Genomic DNA, 26,070 nt, shown 5'->3' with positions numbered 1-26,070 from the left:
TGTACATCTCAAGTTGAGAAACTGTCCTAGGAGAACATCCTGGGGGATGGTGATTTCACTCCATGGAAGAAGCCACGATCCCTAAATGACTGCCTGGAGTAGAGCACCTTGGCCAACCTCCACTGGACTCTGATGAGCTGAAAAGAATGTTGGGCAACACCTTTGAGACTTTGGTGTTGTTGACAGCAGCACCTGGGATACCCTAATTAATACAGACAGGAAACAATACAGCGGATGTAAGTGGGGGCAGCGGAGTGGCTTTTATTTCTCTAAAAGGAAAGAGGAAGATCTGAAGCAAGCATGGAAAAGGTTCACATCTTTTCAATCTCAATGGTAGGTGCGGAGATCTGTATTATACATTATTTTCTGTATAGTTTCAATATTTTATAATTTTAAAATATTCAAAAATAACCTAAAAATGAAAAATCTCAGATGTTTACAGGCAACTAATGACAACTGGAACAAGAGGAGGGAGAGTGTAAAACATCACCCCCATGACAGGTGGTGTCGGCTGCACCCGGAGGACTTTATAACCTCCACTGCTGGCATAACCAGACCAGGTGTTTCCTCTGCTGTTGTGAATATCGCTCATGAGATGGACCAACTTCCTTCTCTGACAAATACAAGTGGCATAAACACCTGTGTATTTGTTTTTGAGTTTTTTTTTTTTGAGACAGGGTCTTGCTCTGTTGCCCAGGCTAGGGTGCAGTGGCATGATCTCAGCTCACTGCATCCTCTGCCTCCCAGGCTCAAGAGATTCTCCCACCTCAGCCTCTTGAGTAGCTGGGTCTATATGCATGTGCTACCATGCTAGGCTAATTTTTTTTTTTCTTTTGGTAGAGACAGAGTTTCACCATGCCACCCAGGCTGGGTTCGAACTCCTGGATTCAAGTGATCCTCCTGGCTCGGCCTCCCAAAGTGCTAGGATTACAGGCATGAGCCACTGCGCCCGGCCCACCTGTTCATTAGTTTCTTGTGGCTCCTGTAGGAAATTGCCACATGCTGAGTGGCTTGAAACAACAGAAACTTATTCTCTCCCAGATCTGGAGGCCAGAAGTCCAAAATTAGTTTCCTTGGGCCCAAATCAAAGTGTTGGCTGGGCCACACTCCCTCTGGAGACTCTAGAGAAGAAAGTCATTCTTTGCCTCTCCCAGTTCCTGGTGGCTGGTGGCACTGTTTGTCTTGTGGCCACATCATTCCCAATGTCTGCCCCCATCTTTACACTAACTTCAGTTTTAGCAGACTTTTTTTTAAAGGACCGGACAGTAAATATTTTAAGATTTGTGGGCCACAGAGTCTCTGTCATCACTCCTCAACTCTGTCACGGTACAGTGAAAGTCACAGACAATGCATACATAAATGGGCATGGCTGGTTTCCAACAGAACTTTATTTACAAAAACAAGCAGTGGGCCCACCTGTAGTTTGCCGACTCCTGAACTAGAGTCTGCAAGATGCTGTGCTCCTCAATAAAAGGGTCCCGTGCTTAATAAGTTGGAAATGTGTCAGAGAAAACAAAGCGAAATGAATTTCTTCACTGAGGGACTTCTCAGAGCCTTTACTATGTGAGTGTGTGAGTGGGGGATAATGTACAGAGCATTTCCCAAAGTTATTTAACCATAGGACACCTTTTTATAAAATGCCTATCAGGCTGGGTGCTGTGGCTCATGCCTTTAAGCCACCACTTTGGGAGGCCAAGGCAGGTGGATCACTTGAGGTCAGGAGTTCAAAACCAGCCTGGCCAACATGGCAAAACTCCATCTCTGCTACAAATACAAAAATTAGCCGGGCGTGGTGGCAAGCACCTGTAGTCCCAGCTGCTCAGGAGGCTGAGGCAGGAGAATTGCTTGAGCCTGGGAGGTGGAGGTTGCAGTGAGCCAAGATCACACCACTGCACTCCAGCCTGGGCAATAGAGTGAGACTCTGTCTCAAAAAAAAAAAAAAAAAAAAAAAAAAAAAACCCACAGAAAACAAACAAACCAATAAAATGCCTATTAACATCTCCCTAAGGGGCCAGAAACATAGCTTGAAAAATGGTATTTTGTTAGATCCCGACTTTGGTTAGATTCTAACTTTCTTACTCACTTTAACTTATAAACAGATGGCTGCTAATGCTCTCTTATCTTCCTCAGAATGACAATAATTAACTAACCAGCCAGCACTTGACTTGTATTATTTCATTTAATTCTCACAACAGTGTTATGAGTTAAGTCCTGCTATTCCCATTTTAAAGACAGAGACATTGGGGCTCAATGAGGTTAATCAAGGTCTCAGGGACAGAAGGAGATAAAATTTGAATCTAGGTTTAATTTTAGGGTATAGTATGTGCTCTTTTGACGATTCCACAGGGCTGCAGAGAAAGAAAATTACTTGCTTCTCTTGCTACATGATCTAGAATCTTCCTGGCAACAGAAAGGGAGGTACATTTTGTAAAAGCATAAAGCCGACTAAATATCAGGTAATATTAACAGTGGTAATGATTAATATCTCGCTGGCTTTCTCTTCTCTTCCAGTAAAACCTAACGATGACAAAAGGGACATCTTCAATAACAGCTGCAGGCAGACAGGACACCCCCTGGGCTCAGCACCCCCTGGCTTTGCTGCTCACTGCTGGGTGGCATTCCCTTGCTGGCCCTCAGTTTCCTCATCTGTGGAATGGGAACAATAACAGCACCTACCTTCTTAGAGTGTTGCTGAGAAGACCAAATGAAATCATGCAAATAAAGCACTTCGCACAGTGGATAAATACACAAACAAGAAGAGAACCCTAGACGTATCACCTGTTATTGTCACCCAGTCAAGCTGATTGAGTCCTACTTTGTCACCTTCCAGTACAGTGACCCTTCACAAACTGGTTAGCTTCCCTGAGCCTCTGTTTTATCTGTCAAATGGTATTTTATTTTATTTTATTTTGAGATGGAGTCTTGCCCTGTTGCCCAGGCTGGAGTGCAACGGCACAATCTCAGCTCACCACAACCTCCACCTCCCGGGCTCAAGCAATTCTCTTGCCTCAGCCCCCTGAGTAACTAGGATTACAGGCATGCACCACAGTGCCAGCTAATTTTTTGCATTTTTAAACCTTTTTTTTTTTTTTTTTTTTTTTTTGAGACAGAGTCTTGCTCTATCACCCAAGCTGGAGGGCAGTGGCATTATCTCGGCTCACTGCAACCTCCCGCCTCCTGGGTTCAAGCGATTCTCCTGCCTCAGCCACCCGAGTAGCTGGGATTACAGGCAACCACCACCATGCCCGGCTGATTTTTTGTATTTATAGTAGAGACAAGGTTTCACCATGTTGGCCAGGATGGACTTGAACCCGTGACCTCAGGTGATCTGCCCGCCTCAGCCTTCCAAAATGCTGGGATTACAGGTGTGAGCCACTGTGCCCGGCCGATTTTTTGTATTTTTAGTAGAGACAGAGCTTCACCATGTTGGTCAGGCTGGTCTTGAACTCCTGACCTCAAATGATCTGCCTGCCCTGGCCTCCCAATATACAGGGATTACAGGCGTGAGCCACCATGCCCGGCCAAGACTAGGTGATTTGTAAAGAAAAGAGGTTTATTTTGGCCATGGTTCTGCAGACTGTAGGGGAAGCATGGCACCTGCATCTGCTCGGCCTCTGGCGAAGTTTCAGGAAGCTTTTACTCATAGGAGAAGGTGAAGGGGGAGCAGGTGTGTCACATGTTGAGAGAGCAAGCAAAAGAGATGCCAGGCTCTTTTAAACAGTCAGATCGTGCATGAACTAACAGAACAATAACTCACTCATTACCTTGGAGAGGGTACCATGCCATTCACATGAGATTCACCCCTGTGACCCAAACAACTCCTACTAGGCGCCACCTCCAGCACTGGGGAATCACACTTTACCATGAGATTTGGAGGGGACAAACATCCAAACTGTATCACCACACTACCCCTAATTATCCAGGCCATCATTTTCATCACGGGACTGTAAGTTCCAAGGGACAGGTACATATTTTTAGTAGAGACGAGGTGACCTCAGGTGATCTGCCCACATCAGCCTCTCATGGTGAAACCCCATCTCTACCAAAAAAAAGGGATTACAGGCATGAGCCATCATGCCCAGCTGAGGAATCCCTTTAAAAAAATCCTTGATAAATCCAAACAACTTCCATAATACACACAACCGCTGTTAAAAAAAACACAGCTAACTTACATATGTTGCATACTAGGAGATGTGCAATTGCATTTTCACAACAACCCTCTGCGGTAGTGCGGTGGGCACCCAGCAAAATTTCCCATCTTAATGCCCAGGACTATGAAGGTAATGAAATATCACATCTAGATCATATTATAGGCTACACAATAAAAGGGATTTTGGAGATATAATTGAGGTTACTAATCAGTTACCCTTTAGTTGGTTAGCAGGCTGTCCCAGTGAGTCTAATTTAATCACCTAAGCCCTTTAAAAGCAGAGTTTTCTTGGGCTGGGGGAAAAGGAAGTCAGAGAAACGTCAGACACAAGAACGGCACTCTGCTTTTAGCTTGAAGATCGTGGCAACTGTGTACAAGGCCTGGAGCGTGGCTTCTAGGAGCTGACAGTGAGCTGGCTGGTAGCCAGCAAGGATGGGGGACTTGAAGTCCTACAACCACACAGAACTGATTCTGCCAACAACCTTAATAAGCCTGGAAGTAGACTTGTCTCCAGAACCTCCAGATAAGAGCCTAGCCTGGCCAACACCTTGATTTTGGCCTTGTGAGACCCTTTGTAGAAAACTCAATCAAGCCGACCTGGACTGCTGAACTACAGAACTGTGAACTACTAAATGAGTGTTTTCTAAGCCGCTAAGTCAGTGATCATTTGTTAGGCAGTAAATGAAAACTAATACATGTAGGTACTATTATGATTGGACCGGGCACAGTGGCTCATGTCTGTAATCAGCACTCAGAGGCTGAGGCAGGTAGATTGCTTGAGCTTAGCAGTTCAAGCCCAGCCTGGGCAACATGGTGAAACCCCATCTCTACCAAAAAAAGAAATATATGAAAAATTAGCTGGGCATGGTGACACACATCTGTGGTCCCAGATTCAGGAGGCTGAGGCAGGATAATCACTTTAGCCTGGGAGGCTGAGGTTGCAGTGAGCTGAGATCATGCCACTGCACTCCAACCTGGGTGATAGAGACTCTGTCTCAAAAAAATTAAAAATAAAAATAAAAATAACCTAATGCAGATAGGTACTACTATGATCCCATTTTACAGATGAGAAAATGAATGCAAGAGATGCAAACCACCTTGCTAAGGTCCCAAAGCTGGTAAATGGCAAAGGGTTTCTCAAACAGGATTTGAACACAGGCAATCTGGCTCCAGGGTCCATGCATTTAACCACTGTGCAGTGTTTTCTCTATGTATTTATCTGAACAATCTCTAAGATAGATGGATAATAAATGCAAGGTGGGAGCTGTATATAGAGTGTTACCATACTATTTGAATATATAAAGATGAGTAAGAAGAACACACACATGTATTTGCTGCTGCTGCTTTTTTTTTTTTTTTGAGACAGAGTCTCATTCTGTTTCCCAGGCCTCTCTCTCCTTGGCTTGTAGATGGCCATTTTCTCTGTGTCCTCACATGATATTTCCTCTGTGCCTGTCGGTGTTCCAATCTCCTCTTCTTACAAGGACACCAGTCCTATTGGACCAGGGCCCATCCTAGTGAGGTAGGAGGCGGGACTTGACTCCAGACATGGGGCTCAGATGTGGGGCCAAGTTGAGAGCTAGCTAGAACAGGGACAGGGTGGAAGCAGCTTTCCATAAGCCATGCCATGCCCACAAGTATGCCATGTTAGTTCATCATTGCTATGGCAACACCCAGGAGTTACCACCGCTTTCCATGACCATTGCCCAATGACCCAAAAGTGACTACCCCTTCCCTGGAAATTTCTGCATAAACTGCCCTTTAATCTACATGTAATTAAAAGTAGGTATAAATATGGCCGCAAAATTGCCTTGAGGTGCTACTCTCCGCCTATGGGGCAGCCCTGCTCTGCAGGAGCAGTCAAGGTGCTGTAACGCTGCCTGAGCTGTAACGCCTCTTCAATAAAGCTACCTTCTTCTACCCTACCACTGGCTCACCCTTGAATTCTTTCTTGGGCAAAGCCAAGAACCCTCACAGTCTAAGCCCCTCTTTGGGGCTTGCCTGCCCTGCGTCACTAGTGACCTCACTCTAACTTAATAACCTCTTTTTTTTTTTTTTTTTTCCAAGACCAAGTCTTACTCTGCCGCCCAGGCTGGAGTGCAGTAGCACCATCTTGGCTCACTGCAACCTCCACCTCCTGAGTTCAAGTGATTCTCCTGCTTCAGCCTCCCAAGTACTGGGATTACAGGCACATGCCACCAAGCCTGGCTAATTTTTGTATTTTTAGTAAAGACAGGGTTTCACCATGTTGGCTAGGCTGGTCTCGAACTTCTGACCTCAAGTGATCCACCTGCCTCAGCCTCCCAAAGTGCTGGGATTACAGGAGTGACCCACAGATCCTGGCCGTCTTTATAGACCCTGTTTCCAAATATAGCCAAATTCTGAGGTCCTGGGGTTTGGACTCCAACACACACATTTCAGGGGGCACAGTTCAGTCCATAACATTTGGGGAACACAGTTCAGTCCATAACATTTGGGGAGCTGACCCAATGCCATAAGGCACACATTTAACCCAGAGTTCCTCAACTTCAGCACTACTGACATTTAGGGCTGGATAATTCTGGGTTGCAGTAGGGGGCTGTCCTGTGCATTGTAGAATATTCAGCAGCACCCCTGGTCTCTGTCCACTAAATACCAATAGCACACCCCCTCCAATGGTGGCAACTAAAAATGATCCAGAAATTACCATAGCCCCCTAGTTGCGAATCACTACTTAAACTTCTTCCAGCCCCCGTGTGTGGGTAGTAGGAACCAGTGTGGCTGGCTCTTCTCGAAGTTCTTATTCCAGGATGGGGCACTGTCTTTACACACAGAATGTTATGCAGCCAAAACCATAGCTGAAGCCTAGAATACTCAGACCTGCCCCAGCATAGACAGATGTCTGATTGGGAGAAAGGAAGGCGGGGAGAGGGGAAGGTGTGACCTCCAGGAGCGAAGATGCCTCCATCAATGGGAAACCACTTTGAGAGCAAAAGTGCTGGGTTCAGGGCCTGGAAAATGTAGGGATTTTAATGGCACCGAAAGCCCCATGAATCCTCTTGGTTCTCATGTCAGAGAAAACCACCTTTCTTATTTTTGTCCACCTTCCCTCGCCGTCCCGTGCTTAGAGAAAAACCAATAGGACTGAGAGCCTATGGAATCTCACTCTACTGGAACCTCTTGTCCAGGGATTTGGCTGAGCCTACTGAGCTAGAACTTAGTTAAGATGATTTAGGATATGGAAGGGCTTCCTCCTCCCTATCCTCATGGAAAAGATGGCAAGTTGGTCAAATACTGTGTTATTCAGAGAAATCAGTTCAGCTAAGCCTTTCTTTGTTTCTGATACAACCAGTCCTAGTAACCACCCAGCAATGAGATACCTGACTTTGCATCTTATGATAACCTTAAAGAGACAGAAATGACCGCTGGAGAGGCTGGGCATGGTGGCTCACACCTGTAATCCCAGCCCTTTGGGAGGCTGAGGCAGGTGGATCACTTGAGGTCAGGAGTTCAAGACTACCCTGGCCAACATGTTGGAAACTCTTCTCTACTAAAAATAAAAAAGCTAGCTGGGCGTGTTCGTGGGCGCCTGTAATATCAGCTACGTGGGAGGCTGAGGCAGGAGAATCACTTGAACCCAGGAGGCAGAGGTTTCAGTGAGCCGGGATTGCACCACTGCACTCCAGCCTGGGTGACAGAGTGAGATTCTGTCTCAAAAAGAAAAAGAAAAAGAGAAAGAAATGACCACTGGAGAGATGAAGAAGCTGGGAGCTTCAAACGAGTGGCCAAGGTTACCTGGGAAATAAGTCAGGAAGCCAGGATTTGAACCCAGTTTCATTGACTCCAGCTGTGTTCTTTCTACTCTGCAGTGCTGTCTCCCTGCACAGGGGACTTGTAGAGAGTTCTTAGGGAAGGGCCTGCTTTTATGTTTCTCCATCTGCTACCTGTACTTTTGGGAAGCTGAATTAAACTCTGTCCTAAGAACATTCTAGAACAGCGTTTTCTGCATGGATGGAAATATTCTACCTCTGCATTGTCTACCCTAGTAGCCGTGAACCATTTCTGCGTTTGAGCCCTTGAAACATGGTTGGTGCAACTGAGGAACTCAATTCTAAATGTAATTAATTTAAATTTAGAGAGCCACATGTGGCCTGTGGCTACTATATTAGACAGCATAGTTCCGTTATCTTGGGTTAAGGGGAATTCACTTTCTTTTTTCTTTCTTTTTTTTTTCTGGAGATGGAGTCTTACTCTGTCGCCCAGGCTGGAGTGCAGTGGCGTGACATCGGCTCACTGCAACCTCTGCCTCCTGGGTTCAAGTGATTCTTCTGACTCAGCCTCTGGAGTAGCTGGGATTACAGGCACATGCCACCACACCTGGCTAATTTTTGTATTTTTCTGGTAGAGATGGGGTTTTGCCATGTTGGCCAGGTTGGTGTCGAACTCCTGACCTCAGGTGATCACCTGCCTTGGCCTCCCAAAGTGCTGGGATTACAGGCATGAGCCACCACGCCCAGCTTTCATTTTCATAAAGAGGCAATGTGGACATGTCAAATGTTTAATAATTAATATTAGTATTATAGAAGTAGGAGTATATGATATGTTTCTATGTATGTTTCTGGGACAGAGGATTTGCCTTCTTACCAAGGTTTGGGCTAGGTTAATATAAAACCAAGTTTCATTCACAGAGAATCAAGTAAGTGGACAAAGGTTACGAAGATGTCTTACTCATTTTTATATTCTCAGGATCTAGCATTGCCCCTGTAAGCAAATAGGTCCTGAATAACATCAGTGAAATTGGTGAGACAGGGGCAGTGGCTGAGGCAAACTCTATGCAGTGGGAAATAAGCAGGACTGGTTTTGTTTTTTTAGTTACTATATTAGACAGCATAGCTCTGGGATCTTGGGCTAAGGGGAATTTATTTATTTCTTTCCTTCCTTTCCCTTCCTTCCTTCCTTCCTTCCTTCCTTCCTTCCTTCCTTCCTTCCTTCCTTCCTTCCTTCCCTCCCTTTCTCCCTTCCTTCCTTCCTTTCTTTCCTTTTGTTTTTTGAGACAAAGTCTCACTCTGTTGCCCAGGCTGGAGTGCAGTGGCACAATCTCGGCTCACTGCAGCTTCTGCCTCCCGGGTTCAAGCAGTCCTCCCACCTCAGCCTCCTGCGTAGCTGGGATTGCAGGTGTGCACCACCACACCTGACTAATTTTTGTATTTTTAGCAGAGACAGTATTTTGCCACGTTGGCTAGGCTAGTCTTGAACTCCTGACCTCAAGGGATCCGCCTGCCTCGGCCTCCCAAAGTGCTGGGATTACAAACATGAAGCACTATGCCCAGGCCTGGCCTGGTTTTAAACCTTCTAATAGATCATTAATATCAGGCTTTTTTTTTTTTGAGACAGGATCTCATTCTGTTGCTCAGGCTGGAGTACAGTGGCACAGTCATGGCTCACTGCAGCCTCAACCTGCTTAGCTCAAGCAATCTTCCCACCTCAGCCTCCTAAATAGCTGGGACTACAGGTGCAGGACACTATGCTTGGATACGTTTTTAGTAGAGACAGGGTCTCACTATGTTGCCAGGCTGGTCTCGAACTCCTAGGCTCAAGTGATTCTCCCACCTCACACTCCCAAAGTGCTGGGATTACAGGTGTGAGCCACAGCACCCAGAGAAGCTCTGAATTCAGCCCACAGTGGTACATTCCCTGTGAGTCAAGAGCAACCTAGGGGTCTTTGCTCACATGCGTTCACATTCTAGTGGGGAAGGACAAAAAATAAATAAAGACAAACAATTTGATTATTTCAGATACTGGTACACGCTAGGAAAGATATAAAATATTGGTAGAATACCGCAGGTTGTAGAAAAGCACTCTCAGCAGGGCGGTCAGGAAGGACTTTCCAGAGGTGGTGACGTTGGAGTCGAGATCCAAGTGATGGGAAGGAGACAGCCAAGGGAACATCCAGGAAAAAACTGCTCCCAGCAGAGGGAACAGCAAGAGCAAAAGCCTGAGAAGGAAGGCGCTGGGTGCTTTGGAGGCACCAAGAAGTCACCAGCATGGCTGGTCCTGAGTGAGCAAGAGACAGAGTCATGGGTGGTGACGTCGGAGAGGTGGAGTAGGAGGCAGGCCTGGCAAGTGCAACACATATGAGCTACATAGAACTTTTCTGGACCAGGCACAGTGGCTCATGCCTGTAATCCCAGCACTCTGGGAGGGTGAGGTGGGAGGAGCACTTGAGCCCAGGAGTTCCAGACCAGCCTGGGGCAAGATAGTGAGACCCTGTCTCTACAAAAATTTTAAAAATTAGCTGGGCATGGTGGCATGTGGGACACTGAGGTGGGAGGGTCACTGGAGTCCAGGAGCTCAAGGCTGCAGTAAGCTGAGATCACGCCATTGCACTCCAGCCTGGACAACAGCAATGAGACCCTGCCTCAAAAAAAAAAAAAAAAGCTATCTGGATATGTAATGACAAGACACCTGGCCAGTGTGATGGTTTTGGGGCTGAGGTTAAGATCAGTCGATGCCATCTTTAACCCATCTGGGCCGGCCAGGAAGCCCAGTTCTCCTAGAAGGCCCAGGTATGAGGATTCCTGACAGACCCTCCAGCGTTGCAAGACACGTGGGAATTGGCATTGGCAGCGGGATGATTAAGAAAAGGCAGAAAATGCAGAGATTCCCAAAGTCCCCAGACAAGGTGGCTCACCCAGCCTCACATGTCAGGGCCATCAACCGACCCAAATACCAAAAGCACTTTCAACATAATAATTATAATATTAAAACCAACCCACCCTCTCAGTGGATGGTGCGGAGGCCGGGGAAAGAGCATCTGTGCCGTGAGCCATTAGGGGTCTCTGACAAATGTGTCTTTCCCCCGCTGCAGATGAAAACCCATCCTTTTCTTCTCCGCAGACAAGGATTGATGAGAATTCGGGAGAGCACTCAGACAGGCAAGGGAAGGCTGTGAACCTTTTCCAAGCCTGCAATTTATCTTGGGGAAGACTATTCACATCACTTTCTACAGGCTAGATTACGCACTGACCTGGCACATTAATCTCGCCGAATAAAATAATTATCATCAAAAAAAGGGAGCTGGACAGTTGCCAGGGAAGCATTAATAACTGTCGCCCACAACTCAGAGGTGCAAGAAAGGGGTGCTGGGTCCATCCCCACCTCCTCGGCCCCAGCAGTGTCCGTTTCAAGGAGAAGGAAGTGAGGTAGCTCTGGCCTGGACTTGGGGGACTTTTATACAAATGGTTTAGGAGGACTTTTCTCCAAAATTAATTTTCAGAAATTTTCTAGACTGGGTGCAGTGGCTCATGCCTGTAATCCCAGCACTTTGGGAGGCTGAGGCAGGCAGATCACCTGAGGTCAGGAGTTCAAGACCAGCCTGGCCAACATGGTGAAACCCCGTCTCTACTAAAAGTACAAAAATTAGCTGGGCGTGGTGGTGCACAGCTGTAATCCCAGCTACTCAAGAGGCTGAGTCAGGAGAATTGCTTGAACCCGGGAGGTGGAGGTTGCTGTGAGCCGAAATTGTGCCACTGAACTCCAGCTTGAGCGACACTCTGTTCAAAAAACAAAAAAGAAAATTTTCCAAAGGAATTCAGGGAACATACACGGGAAGGACTGCGGTCTAATAACTCAGGGTAGCAGTTCTGGAGCAGGAGGACTGCCTGAGTTCAAATCTCCACGTAGCCAGTTGTGAGCTATGTGGCTTTGGGCTACTTTCTTAGCCTCTGGCTGTTTTCATTTTCTTCCGCTGGGCATGTGAAATGGTGCAGGCACCGTGGGAAAGTTTGACAGTTCTTCAAAAGGTTCAACATAGGATTACAGCATGATCCACAATTCCATGCCTAGGTATTTACCGCAAAAATTATGTTCAAACAGATACTCATCTACGAAAGCTCATAGCAGCACTATTCACAATAGCCAAAAAGCGAAAACAGCCTAGATGTCCATTGACAGAGGAATGGCTAAACAAATTGTAGTCTATCCACACAATGGAATATTATTTAGCCATAATAAGGAATGAAAGCCAGGTGTGGTGGCTCATGCCTGTAATCCCAGCACTTTGGGAGGCCAAGGTGGGCAAGATCACCTGAGGTCAGGAGTTTGAGACCACGCTGGCCTACATGACAAAACCCCATCCCTCTAAAATACAAACATTAGCCAGTGGTGCACTCCTGTAATCCCAGCTACTCTGGTGGGCTGAGGCAGGAGAATTGCTTGAACCCGGGAGGCAGAGGTTGCAGTGAGCCAAGATCATGATGTTCCACTAAAGCCTGGACAACACAGCAAGACTTTGTCTCAAAAAAGAAAAAGAAGAAATGAAGTGCTGATACATGCTACAACATGGATGAACCTTGAAAACATAGCACGGCATGAGAAGCCAGACACAAAAGGCCACATATGTATTATTCTACTTATACAAAATGTCCAGCATAGGCAAATCCATACAGATGAAAAGCAGATTGGCGGTTGCCAGGAGCTTGCAGGAAGCAGGAATGGAATGTGACTGCTTAGCGGGGACAAGGTTTCCTTCTGGTGTGATGAGAATGTCTTGGAACTAGACAGAGGTGGTGGTTGTACAAAACTGTGAATGTACTAAACGCTACTGAATGGCATACTCTAAAATGATTAATGGTTTATTTTTATTATTTTATTTTATTTTTTTGAGACAGGGTCTCCCTCTGTCGCCTAGGCTGGAGTGCAGTGCTGCGATCAGGGCTCACTGCAGCAGCCTTAACCTTATAGGCTTAAGTGATCCTCCCACTTCAGCCTCCCAAGTAGCTGGGACTACAGGTGAGTGCCACCATGCTCGGCTAAATCTTTGTATTTTGGTAGAGACAGGGTTTCGCCATGTTGCCCAAGCTGGTATTGAACTCCTGGGCTCAAGACATCCTCCCAACTTGGCCTCCCAAAGTGCTGGGACTACAGGAATGAGCCACTGCGCCCAGCCTAATGGTTAATTTTATGTTACGTGAATTGTATCTCAATAAGAAAACAAAAAATCAAGACAACAGCCTTTCCCTCATGAGGCTGACATCAGATGGAAATGAATTAGAGCCCTGCCTGCCCACGTGAAAGGCTGGCCCCACACTGGCTGCTCCCGCTGCTATAAGTTTGTTACTGCAAGGTTTGCGCTCTTTTGCAAGTTATTTAACCAGTTTCCTCTCTGTGAAAAGAGATATTAACAGCATCTACCCTCCTGGGACTGTTAAGATTAAATGAGACAATGTCTTTAAGAGGATATAAACTCCAGGAATACAGGGGTTTCTATTTACTGGTTCACGATGTATCCTCAGAGTTTAGAACAAAGTGGGGCATGTAGCTGGCATTCAGTAAATACTTCTTGAACAAATGGCATTGCTTAACACACTGCCTCATAATAAATGCTCAGCAATATTTAGCCATGTTTATTATTATAAAGTGTGGCTGCCAGATTTCTTTCAAAGGCCCTATATGGTCTTTTCTAGCACAGAGAAGTGAGTGCTACTTTGCTTATAGGTTTTTGTGTCTTCATGAAAGAAGTGTTTTGACACCTACCAAATATAAGAGGTTTGAGCTAAGCTGAAAATGAAATCCAAGCTCTTGCTGTTGCTGTAACAGGAGGTAGTGAGTTATTACAACTGATTAAACTATCTATCCATCCACCCTACTCTCATTTATCCATCTATCCATCCATCCACCCATCCACCATCCATCCATCCACTTTCCTCCCATCCATCCATCTACTATCCATCCACTCATCACTCTCCTACCATTTACCCATCCACCCATCTATCCATCTACTCACTCTCCTCCCATTTACCCATCCACCCATCCACTCTCCTTCCATTTACCCATCCATCCATCCACTCTCCTCCCATTTAACCATCCACCCATCCATCCATCCATCTCCTCTTCTCCCATTTACCCATCCATCTACTCTCCTCCCATTTATCCATCCATCCATCTATCCATCCATCCATCCAACCATCCATCCATCCACTCTCCTCCCATCCATCCATCACTCTCCTCCCATTTACCCATCCACCCATCCACTCTCCTTCCATTTACCCATCCATCCATCCACTCTCCTCCCATTTACCCATCCACCCAACCATCCATCCATCTACTCTCCTCCCATTTACCCATCCACCCACCCATCCATCCATCTACTCTCCTCTCATTCATCCATCCATCCATCCATCCATCCATCCATCCATCTATCCATCCATCCACCAAACTTCCCAGATGGTCATCTAATTCCTCTATCTACCTACCTATATATCCATTCACCCGTCCATCTACCCACTCAAACACACATGTATACATACGTACATACATACAATGAACGCTTCTGAATACACAGCAGATATTGGTGATCCATCAACAAACAACTGGATGCATTCGTTTCCTGCTGTCACAGAGGTTACAATCAAGCAGAGAAGGCAGACATTTAAACAAACAATTACAGTCAGAGTGGTGGGTGCTAGAATAGGGGAAGTATAGGGTGCTGTGGGAGTCCTCGTGGGAGCACCATACCTAGCCTGAAGAGGCAGGGAAGGTTTCTAAGAGGCAGTGATCTGCAGAAAGAACAGGAGTTATCAAGACATGAGAAGGAGGGAAGGCTCTTCGAGGCAGATGAATCAGTAGGTGCAGGTGGGAGACAGGGCAGCAAGCAGCCCACTCTAGAAGATTGTAGGTTAGTTTCTCAATGTCTCAGTGCCTCAATTTTCTCATCTGGAAAATGGGATAAGAACAGCATCTATCACATAGGGATGCTGCAGAATGGGGCGAGTTAATGAGTATAAGCAAAAGACGCCGGGCGCAGTGGCTCACTCCTGTAATCCCAGCACTTTGGGAGGCCAAGGCAGGTGGATCACCTGAGGTCAGGAGTTCGAGACCAGCCTGGCCAATATGGTCAAACTAAAAATACAAAAATTACCCAGGCATGGTGGCACGTGTCTGTAATCCCAGCTACTTGGGAGGCTGAGGCAAGAGAATCCCTTGAACCTGGGAGGTGGAGGTTGCAGTGAGCAGAGGGCGCACCATTGCACTCTCCAGCCTGGGGGACAAGAGTGAAACTCTGTCTCAAAAAAAAAAAAAAAAAAAAAAAAAAACTACCTGATCTCTTAACCTCTATCTCCTCATCCATTGATAAGAGTAACCAGCACCTATGTCAGAAGAATACTGAGAGGCTGGCTTTATTGCCGAGGCTGGAGTGCAGTGGCGCAATCTCACCTCACTGCAACCTCTGCCTCCTGGGCTCAAGCGATCTTCCCACCTCAGCCTCCTGAGTAGCTGGGACTACACTCATGTACACCACACACGGCCAGTTTTTTTTTTTTTTTGTATTTTTTGTAGAGACAGGGTTTCACCGTGCTGCCCAGGCTTGTCTTGAACTTGTGAGCTCAAACAATCCACCCATCTTGGCCTCCCAAAGTGCAGGGATTACAGGCGTGAGCCACAATGCCTGGCTTTCCTGTTTTATTTTTGTCTGCTGAAAATAAACTAGAAGGCACAGGGCAGGATTGAGCTAACTTCAGTTTCTCTGCCATTTCACTTACTCACCGTTTACAGAGCTCTGCCCAGTGCCCAATGCTGGGCTGGGTCTTACAGATACACTGGTGGGCCAAACAGACTTTTCAAATAGTGAGGAGGCAGGAATGAATGTAATAATCACACAAGTACTTTGGGAAGCTGAAACAGGAAAATCACTTGAGCCCAGGAGTTCAAGACTAGCCTGGGCAACAAAGTGAGACTCCATCCCCAAGAAGAATAAAAAAATTAGCCAGGCGTGGTGGTGCACTGAGCAGTCCCAGCTACTCAGGAGGCTGAGCTGGGAGGATCGCTTGAGCCCGGGAGGTTGAGGCTGCAGTGAACTGTGTGCGCCTCTGCACTCCAGCCTGGGAAATAGAGCAAGACCTTGTCTCAAACAAAACAAAACAAAACAAACAAACCAACCCCCCCCCGCCCCGACACACAAGTAGGTAATCAGAAATGCTATGAAAGAACTGGACTTAGGGGGATCTAGAAGAGACTTCTAAACTGAAGCCTCAAGGATCCATTGGAGAAGGAGCATCTCTGGGGGTCTGAAGGGCATGTGTAAGAGGACGAGACAGGAGGGAGGAGGGCAGAGGGAAGAAACAGAGGGGGAGCCAAGGAGTGTCAGGGCGTGGTGCTGGTGGCGGGGGCAGAGGCAGGCTGGGTAGGCTTTGTAGCCTCACCTGTGGAGCTTGGTCTTTGTCTTGAGCACAAGGGCAGCCCCTCGAGGGTTTAAGTTGGGTGGAGGTGAGGGGAAGTGATAGGAGAGGACAATCAGATTAATTTTCTTTTAGAATCCTGCTCCGCTGGCAGGGAAAAGAATGAAGTGGAAGGGGTTGGAGTGGACACACAGAGGGAGACTACTTTGGTCTCATGGTGGTGAGCACTAGGGTGGTGACGGTGGAGATGTAGAAGGAGGATGGGCTCCCACGTCATTGGGGAGGCAAAATAAACAGAACTTGATTGCTGACTGGAAGAAGCAAGGAAGAAAGAGGAAGAGTCAGAGATCCTTTCCGGGTTATTGATGTGAACAATGGGGTGGAGGGAGGTGCTACACTCTGAGATCTAGAACAATGAGAAGAAGCCCAGGCTTTGGGGAAGATCCTGAGTTCCTTCTTGAAAATGGGTCTACCATGCCTCATTGCTTTGCCTGGCTCAACCCATGCCCCAGCTGAAAGAGCGTCCTTAGGCAGCCATGTTTTTTCATACCAGCTGACATTGCCTCCCCCTTGACAACAGCTGATTGGATAAGGAGTAGGCACATGACCATGTGCAGTCCATTCATTGGCCAGCTGCTGACCTCTGAAATAGCTGGTACCCAAAATGACCTGGGCCAATCGGACCTTCTTCCAGGAGCTGAACTGGGGAAGTAAGAGGACACGACACGTGTGGTGGATGCTGCCGACCACAGACCCTGAGCTGCAGTGAGAGCCAGGGAGACCGCTAGGAAGCCTTGGTCTAGCTTTGCACTCTCAGCTCTGAGTCTACTTACAGAAGTGAATCTGTACAATGCCCCATGCAGTAACTGGACAGCACCTCTGTTCTGACTATAGCAGAGAGATTAAGAGCTCAGACTCAGGGGCCTGACTGCCTGGTGATCTGACTTTGCTTTTCAACTTCTAGCTGTGTGGCCTTGGGCAAGTCACTGAACCTCTCTGTGCTGTAGTTGCTACATCTGTGAAAATGGGATAGTAGTAATAACAGGACCCTGTTCACAGGGATGTGGTCATGACTCAATGAGTTTGTACATGTAAAGTACTTGGGACAGTGGCCAGTACACGGTTAAGAGGCCTCTAAGAGTTTGCTATTACAGTTGTTATTCCTGGTCCTAACTAGAACAGGCAGAAAAATGATCCGTTGTTGACAATCTGTTCTCAAGTGTCACTTAGCACTCTGTGGGCACTGCCTGTCCTGATCCTCTGTCTGACCTGCCTGGCTGTAGAGAGCCAACAAGATCCCAGCAGCCGACAGGTGCTAAGGAAAGGTGGAAGACATTGCCATTTCTCAACACTGGCTTCAGTCCAGGCTCCTTCCCATCCTGGGTTCCTGGGGTCAGAGCTTGGCTGTAGCTGGGCACAGGGAGGGGTGTTATTGCTCAAGTGAGGATGATGTGCCTTGTGCCTGCAGGTGGCTGCAACCTGTGCCCCCTTCCAGGAGCTGGTCCACCTTGATGAGGCAGCTGATGGCTGCAGCCTATTCCTGGTCAACATATGTGGTCTCCAGGAAGCCGACAGTGTAGCTCTCAGACCTTCACTGGCCAGACCTGTCATTATCTAACAAGGGAGTGAGGCCTGAGCAGATGTTTCAAGGAGGAGGCCAACCAGAAGCATCCCCCTAGGGTTCCCAGCCCAAGAACACAAAGCCAGTGCACACAAAGCCTATGGCAACAATCACCTGGCTAGGATTCGCAGAGGTCAGACAGCTGGGAGAAACTCTTGGGTTTGGCATAAGGCAGACCTGAGTTCAAATCCTGGTTCTGACAAGTGTCTATCGGGGGATCTCTGAGCCTCAATGTCTTTGTCTGTAAAATGGGGATAAGTGTGTGTATCTTGAAGGGTAGGGTGGTATTAGCAGTAGGAGGAGGAAAGATGGGCATAGCAGTGATTTAAAAGCATCACCCTGGTAACCAACATGTATTGAGCACTTACGATGAGCCAGGCCAGCCCTGAATATTCATAAACTCTGTTCTCGCCATGAGGGAAGTCTCATGGTAGAGTGAGTAGGGTCCTGGCATACTAAAATCAGGTAACTGAAGAGTTTAATACCTGTGCTATTTACAAAGGTGTGGGGAGGGTTTGGGGAAACCAACAAGGGGTGGTCTAGTCTAGAAGGGTACGGGGAGGGCACAGTTACCAGACCTGGATAGAAAGCTGTCTGAAGCAGCTGCCTGTGATAGGAACTGTGTGTTCAGACTTATTTTCAGCATGTGAAAAAGGGGGTGGTAGGAATAACAGTGCCCGCTTCCCAGGGATGTTGTAGAGATTCAATGGGTTACTGAGTGTGAAGTATGAGGAATAGCATTGACCCATGGTAACCTGGGAGGGAGGAAACCAGGTGTGGCAGGGAATGGAATGCTGCGCCCATCCAAAAATGGAATGCTGTGCCCACCCACGTCTTTTAGAAAATTATTTTATTTTTATTTACATTTTTTATTTTATTTTTTATTCTTTTTTTAAGAGACAGAGTCTCACTCTGTTGCCCAGGCTGGAGTACAGTGGCATGATCATGGCTCACTGCAGCCTGGAACTCCTGGCCTCAAGCAATCCTCCCACCTTGGGCTCCCAAATAGCTGGGACTGCAGGCATGTGTCACCACACTCAGCTAATTTTTTAAATTTTTAGTAGAGACAGTGTCTCGCCAGCAGGCTTATCTTGCCCAAGCTGGTCTCAAACTCCTGGCCTCGAGCAATCTTCCTGCCTCAGCCTCCCAAAGTGGTGGGATTACAGGTTTGAACCATTGAGCCACCACACACGGCCCTGTTTTTAATTAAAAAAATATAGAATGCTTCATGAATTTGTGTGTCATCCTTGCACAGGGGCCATGCTAATCTCTGTATCGTTCCAATTTTAGTATATGTGCTGCTGAAGTGGGCATGATATCCACATTTTTTTTTTTTTTTTTTGGAGATGGAGTCTTGCTCTGTCGCCCAGGCTGGAGTGCAGTGGCGCGATCTTGGCTCACTGCAATCTCCACCTCCCAGGTTTAAGCAATTCTCCTGCCTCAGCCTCCCGACTAAGTAGGACTACAGGTGCATGCTGCCACACCCAGCTAATTTTTTTGTATTTTTAGTAGAGACGGGTTTCACCGTGTTGCCCAGGCTGGTTTTGAACTCCTGAGCTCAGGCAGTCCACCGCCTCTTCCTCCCAAAGTGCTAGGATTACAGGCATGAGCCACCGCGCCCAGCCGATGTCCACACCTTAATCCCTGGAACCTGTGAATGTTACTTTCTGTGGCAAGACTTTGCTGATGTGATTAAGGATGGGAGATGAGCCTAGATTATTTGGGTGGGGCCAATGTCATCACAGGGTCCTTATAAGAGGAAGGCAGGGGGGCAAGAATCAGGAGATGCGACAATGAAGGCAGAGGTGTAGGCGGAGGGAGAGGGAGAGAGGAGAGAACACTCAACCTGCCATCACTGACTTGGAAGATGGAGGAAGAACACCGCCCTGCCAAAACCTTTGTTTTCGCCGCAGTAAAACCCATTTTGGACTCCTAACCTCCAGAACGATAAGATAATAAATTAATGTTGCTTTAAACCACTAAGTTTGTAGCAATTTGTCACAGCAGCCACAGGAGACTAACATGCTGGGGGGATAAATATCTCTGCCTCTCTCTCCTCTTGGGCTTCCCATCAGCTGAACCGAACTGGAAGCTGATGGGCACAGAAGCCCATTGATACAGTTCGTGCAAGTCAGCCCCCTGGGCAGAGAGCAGGGTGAGAAAGATGGAGAGTGTAGCTGAAAGGGCCAGAGGAAGTCATTTAGCTGGAAAACTATTACCCCATTTTACAGATGAGGGCACTGAGGCTAAGTAATTCATCCAAGATTGCACAGCTAATCAGTGCAGAGCTGGCAGTCATGAAGATTAGACAACACAGGTATTGTGAATCACTCATTGAGCAATTACTATGTGCAGAGCATGGAGCAAAGCACTCTATATTTCCCACAACCAATAGTTCTTACAAAGTGAGTACTTTGGAGGAAGGCACTATTGTTATTCTCAGTTGACAGATGAGGAAACTAGGTTTTTGTCACCCGCCCAAAGTCACACAGCTGGAGAGGCACATGGCTGGGATCTGAACATAGATGTGTCTGATGCCAAAGTCCATGGGCATAGCCATCAGGCCATGCTGCGTTACAGTGTCAAGTGCGTGGTGCCGACCTGGAACCCCACATGAGCTCAATGGGCAAAACGTCCTGGTCATCATGGTCTTGGGGAGGGTCAATGGGAGGTATCTTACAACTTTCCTAGGCCTCTTGTTTCCCCTCTGGCCTTTCTTCTCCACATCTCTTTTGTCTTTATGCCATTTTGCGTTTCTTGGCACTGCCTTTGGGTACCAGAGCTGCGGCCTCATCTAAGAAAACCTCAACAGCCTAGGATTTTGGCTCAACTAGATAAACCAGGGGTCCCGGGGCTGAAGACTGGTACTAGACTGTGGCCTGTTAGGAAGCAGGTTGCACAGCAGGAGGTGAGCAGTGGGTGAGCAAGCATTACCGCCTGAGCTCTGCCTTCCGTCAGATCAGCTGTGGCAGTAGATTCTCCTAGGAGTGGGAACCCTGTTGTGAACTGCACATGCGAGGGATGATCTAGGTTGTACGCTCCTTATGAGAATCCAATGCCTGATGATCTGAAGTGGAACAGTTTCATTCCGAAACCATCCCCACCCTGATCCGTGGAAAAACTGTCTTCCATGAAACCAGTTCCTGGTGCCGAAAAGGTTGGGGACCACCATGTTAAACCATACAGTGGAGGAAGGGAGTGGACATGAAAGGTGAGAGGACCTAAACAGGCCCAAAGATTGGGGTCATGGGTTGGGTTAGTTGCCACTCAAGATTGATGGTGACTTCCAAGCTGCTCTGCTGCCAAGCAATGCCTGGGACATGTCTCAGCTTTCTGAACTTGAAAGATGGCTGTTTTTACAGAATGGAAAGCAGGAGACTTCAAACATTCTTTAGTCCATCTGCTTCGGTCCAGATTCCCTTTGGGTCACCTTACAGAGCCACTGGCAATCACTATGTCCTACAGGTGATACCTTGTCTGAGCCCTGCTGAGTCCTCTGAACTCCAATGTCTATTCCCCAAGGCCTCTTCATTCCAACACCTGCCTGGAGGCCTTTCTCTATGATACACTGCAAAGCATCATTGCCCTCACTCCCCACTCCAGGGTCTGTGGCAGACATCACTAATCAGTCATGGAGCTCTTTCCTTCTGAGCCTCAGTCCCCTCTATAAAATGAGCTCCTGGAAGCCACAAAGAGTCAAAACCTATTAGGGCTCTCCTTCCCTGGGAGAAGCAGGTCCCAGAGCATGCTAACATGCTTTTTTTCCCTCTCTCAGGTGAAATGTGGATGAAAATTGCATCAAGGGTAGCTATGAACAACCTAACTTAGGAAATGCACTTGGATAGTAGAGGTGTGACAAGGTGGTGATGACAAAGAGCCATGCTCAGCTTCGTGGAATTAGAAGAGGTGGGTGACAGGAGCTACGAGCTCAGGCTGTTTATTTTATATGCTGACATCAGTCCACCCTCATCCATTCTTTCCTCCTCAGAAGGCACCCTGAATCCTCTGCATGATCCACGTGACTGGGGCTACCTGGTGGCCGCAGCCAGTGCCTACCTTGGACTTGACGGCCAGGATGATCTTGGGCAGGGCCACGATGACGCACTTGAGGGCAATGGTGATGTACTTCAGAACAAAGTCTGCGATCCCCACGATCCAAAGCAGGTCAAAGAAGTCCAGCGTCTCCAGGTTGGGCTTCAAGAATATGAGGCTGGGAGGAGGATTCAGAGAGTCAGAAGGTTCCCTTAGGGCCAGGCCTCAGCAGCTCCTTCTACTCACTTGGGAGCCTTCTGAGTATCACCTGTAGAAAGAGCACTGAACTGGGAGTCGGAGGTCTATGTCCTTTTCCTGAATCTGCTACTCACCTGCTGTGTGACCTCACGTGGATCTCTTAACCTCTCTGAGTCTTACAGTCTGAGAGTTAAATGGCTATATTGGCCTGGAGTTTCATTAAGGTCCCTGTTTTAGTTCTTTCTTTGTGTTGCTATAACAGAATACCTTAGGCTGGGTAATTTATAGAGGAAAGAGGTGGTTTTGTTTGTTTGTTTGTTTTTGAGATGGAGTCTTGCTCTGTCTCCCAGGCTGGAGTGCAGTGGTGTGATCTCAGCTCACTGCCTCCACCTCCCAGGTTCAAGTGATTCTCCTTCCTCAGCCTCCCAAGTAGCTGGGATTACAGGCACCTGCCAACTCAGCTGGCTAATTTTTTGTATTTTTAGTAGAGATGGGGTTTCGCCATCTTGGCCAGGCTGGTCGCAAACTCCTGACCTCAAGTGATCCACCCACCTCAGCCTTCCAAAATGCTGGGATACAGGCGTAAGCCACTGCTCTCAGCCAGAGGAAAGAGTTTTATTTAGTCCAGGGTTCTATAGGCTGGGAAGTTCAAGGGCACGGCACTAGCTTCTGGTGAGGCCTATTTTTCTTGTCCACCATAACATGAAGGAGAAGGCCAACGGGGAAGCAGACAAAACCCCAGGGGCGTCCTGGCTTTATAAAAACCCACCTTCACAGGAACTAATCCATTCCCATGAGACTAATCCAGCTTCACCAGAGCAAAAACTCACTTACTCTCATGAGAATGGCACCAAACCACTCATGGAGGATCCATACCCATGACCCAAACACCTTCCGCTAGGCCCCACTTCCCAACATCATTGGGGATCAAATTTCAACGTGAGTTTTGGTGGGGACAAACCCAACCATAATAGTCCTTATGTATCTGGCTTATTTCAATTCACAAAATGTCCTCAAGTTTCATCCATGTTGCAGCATGTATCAGAATTTCCCTCTAGTTTTGTGGGTCCGCAATAGGCTTTACGAGAGGAGGCAAAAGGAAGGAAGGAAGAAAGGAGGGAAGAAAAGGAAGGAGGAGGAAGAGAGGGAGGGAAGGCAGAGAGGAAGGAAGTTAGGAAGGCAGGCCAATACTATGAAGGGGGGGGGGGAAACTGATGTGCCGGGAACTGTGGTAAGCTCTTTGCTCACTGTGTCTCACTGATCTTCAATGCCTGTCCTGTGCAGTGAGTGTTGCTTATCTCCAGTTTATAAATAAGGCACTGAGGCTTGGAGAGGTGGTCAGCTGCCCAAAGTCACATTACATAAGCATAAAGGTGTTGGTATCAGACAGACTTGAACTTGAATCCAGGCTTCTCCATTTATTGGACCCTGGGCAAATAAAGTTATCTCTGGAGGCCTCAGGGTTCTCATGAATAAAATGGGAATTGTTCCCTCCCTCATGGTGTTATTGGCAGGATTTGATGAGATAATGGACAGATTACAGACCCTGCGGTGCAGCAGTGATGATGACAGTAACATTATGAGGCAGGTACTTTTATCCACCCCATTTTGCAGATGAGGAAACTGAGGCACAGAAAGGTAAATATGTGGAAGGTCCTAAAAATACTAAGGGACAGAGGTGGCCTGGAACCCAGACATCCTGGCTGCAGTTAAAGTTCTCCATCCATACTCTACAGCTGAGTAGTGTAAACCTGTCCATGAGCAGATAAGTGAAACCTCACGTTCAGTTTCTGTACTTAACTCGTTGGAGACAGACAACAAGCAGCTCTCAAACTGGCACTGGTGAAGAGAACACACTTTGAGTGGCACTGCTCTCCAACACCCCCCAAGAGGGGGATGTTCTTTGTAATAGTGGCTAAAATATCCTGGGTTTAGATGTCATGCAGGCCCTGATCTGTATAGTTTACATGTCTTAACTCATGTTGTCTTCCCAAAGACTCTATGAAGTAGGTACTGTGAATATCCCATTTTGAGGCTGGGTTCACAACGGTAATTCCAGCACTTTGGGAGGCAGAGGCAGGAGTTCGAGACCGGCCTGGCCAACATGGTGAAACCCTGTCTCTACTAAAAATACAAAAATCAGCTGGGCATGGTGTTGCATGCCTGTAGTCTCAGCGACTCAGAAGGCTGAGTCAGGAGAATCACTTGAACCTAGGAGGCAGAGGTTGCAGTGAGCCGAGATCATGCCACTGTACTCCAGCGTGGGTGACAGAGTGAGACTCCTTCTCAAAAAAAAAAAAATCCCATTTTGAGCTGAGGACACTGGGACACTAAGAGGTGGTGTCACCTTCCTGCAGCAACTCGGGTTGAATGTGGAGCTTAGATTGGGACCAGTACTCAACCCACGCTGGTCCCTCTCCTTTCTTCCCGCTGGATTACAGGCTCTGGGCAAGGGCCAGACTGAATCCCATCTGTCTCCTCCAAAGCACGGAGAAGTACACTCAGCACAGAATGGATGCTTTCTATATGCTTTGGAAATACTCAGCTGGGCTGGCGGAAAAGGGTGCAAAATGAGGCCTCTATTCTAGCATCCTAAGAACGGATTGGTCTGGGTTATTTTGAGTAGGGCAAAATTACTGACAAGTCACTCACAACACCTTCAGTGACCCTCCCACATCCCCGCCCTGTCTCCATGGAATTCCTCGCCTGCAAGTTGGAGTGGTCATCCTGGTCATAACACAGGGAGAGGTTTGCGGCCCTGAGTTCCCCTCTTTAGCTCTGCTCTTGCCCTTCCTGGGATATCCCAGGCTGGTTGGTGGATTTCCACACTCTGCCAAATCTCCAATGCTTCTATGATCATGATCAAATGAAGATGTGCCTTATCCTTTCCATTTTATCTTGAAGATTTGCCTTATCCTTTCCGTTTTATCTTGGACACAAGTTGGTGTTCAATCCATCTATCTGGGTTTTATTCCATCATCTTACTGAGTTTGTTTTTGCTTTTGGTTTGGGGGGTGGGTGCAAAAGTGTTTTTCTATGGATTCATCATCAAGTCTAATCATTTCTAAAGTACTCTACAAACTTTAATGGACTGATATATTTTATTGTCAGTTTTGCTCCTCTTTAGGCACCTCCACTAATTCTGGTGATTTTTTTTTTTTTTTTGAGACGGAGTCTTGCTCTTTTGCCCAGGCTGGAGTGCTGTCGCAACCTTGGCTCACTGCAACCTCCGTCTCCTGGCTTCAAGTGATTCTTCTGCCTCAGCATTCCAAGTAGCTGGGATTACAGATGCCTACCACCACGCCAGGCTAATTTTTATATTTTTAATAGAGACAGGGTTTCGCCATGTTGGCCAGGCTGGTCTCAGACTCCTGGCCTCAAGTGATCCACCCTCCTTGGCCTCCCAAATTGTTGGGAATACAGGCGTGAGCCACTGTGCCCAGCCTAATTATGATAATTAATCATAAAAGAATCATATTAATTATGATATATGTCCAATGTTTTATTGTTTACCCAGTACTTTCATGAGTCTTATGACATGTGGCCTTCCTAACTAGCCTGCAGGCAGATAAGGGAAGAATGTGAACTTGGTTCCAATTTTGCAAATCAGGAAACTAGGGAAGGCTCAGAGAGGTGACATGACTTGCCCAAGGGCACAAAGCTGGGAAGTGGTAGAATTAAGACTCTGATGTTGGTCATCAGACATCAAATCCTGAGAAGATTCAAGCTCAGTGGTAAGGGCCGCCTCCAAGGCTAAGACTCCTTAGCAAGGGCTTCATGAAGTCTCAGTGTCCTCACCTGTGAAATGGGTCCCCAGGAGGCCAAAATAAGACAATGGTTGTTGGTGTCACATACAAGCATCCTCTAGACTGGTGACTTTAGTAAGGACAAGGACTCAGCTATGTTGCTCTTCT

General features: G+C 47.2%; 1 protein-coding gene and 1 non-coding gene across 12 annotated transcripts in view; both read right to left on the bottom strand.

The window, feature by feature from the left end:
* Positions 1-26,070, bottom strand: part of RNFT2 (ring finger protein, transmembrane 2) — a 137,480-nt gene that overhangs the window by 74,246 nt on the left and 37,164 nt on the right. For all 11 annotated transcript variants that reach the window (XR_010114956.1, XR_010114957.1, XM_063614565.1 and 8 more), the window contains one exon: positions 21,983-22,136. Coding sequence is in view for 9 of the 11 variants with exons in the window: in XM_063614565.1 (XP_063470635.1) it covers positions 21,983-22,136 (154 nt within the window). In the remaining 2 variants the exon portion in view is untranslated. The remainder of the gene's footprint in view (positions 1-21,982; positions 22,137-26,070) is intronic.
* On the bottom strand, positions 19,137-19,240 carry LOC129461417 (U6 spliceosomal RNA). Its single transcript, XR_008650550.1, has one exon. It is a non-coding gene; the product is annotated as a U6 spliceosomal RNA (small nuclear RNA).

Source organism: Symphalangus syndactylus, chromosome 13 (genome assembly GCF_028878055.3).
Source record: "Symphalangus syndactylus isolate Jambi chromosome 13, NHGRI_mSymSyn1-v2.1_pri, whole genome shotgun sequence".
Classification (NCBI taxonomy): Eukaryota; Metazoa; Chordata; class Mammalia; order Primates; family Hylobatidae; genus Symphalangus; species Symphalangus syndactylus.
The sequence above is the reverse complement of the archived record's forward strand: the minus strand, read 5'-3'. Positions and strand labels throughout refer to the sequence as shown.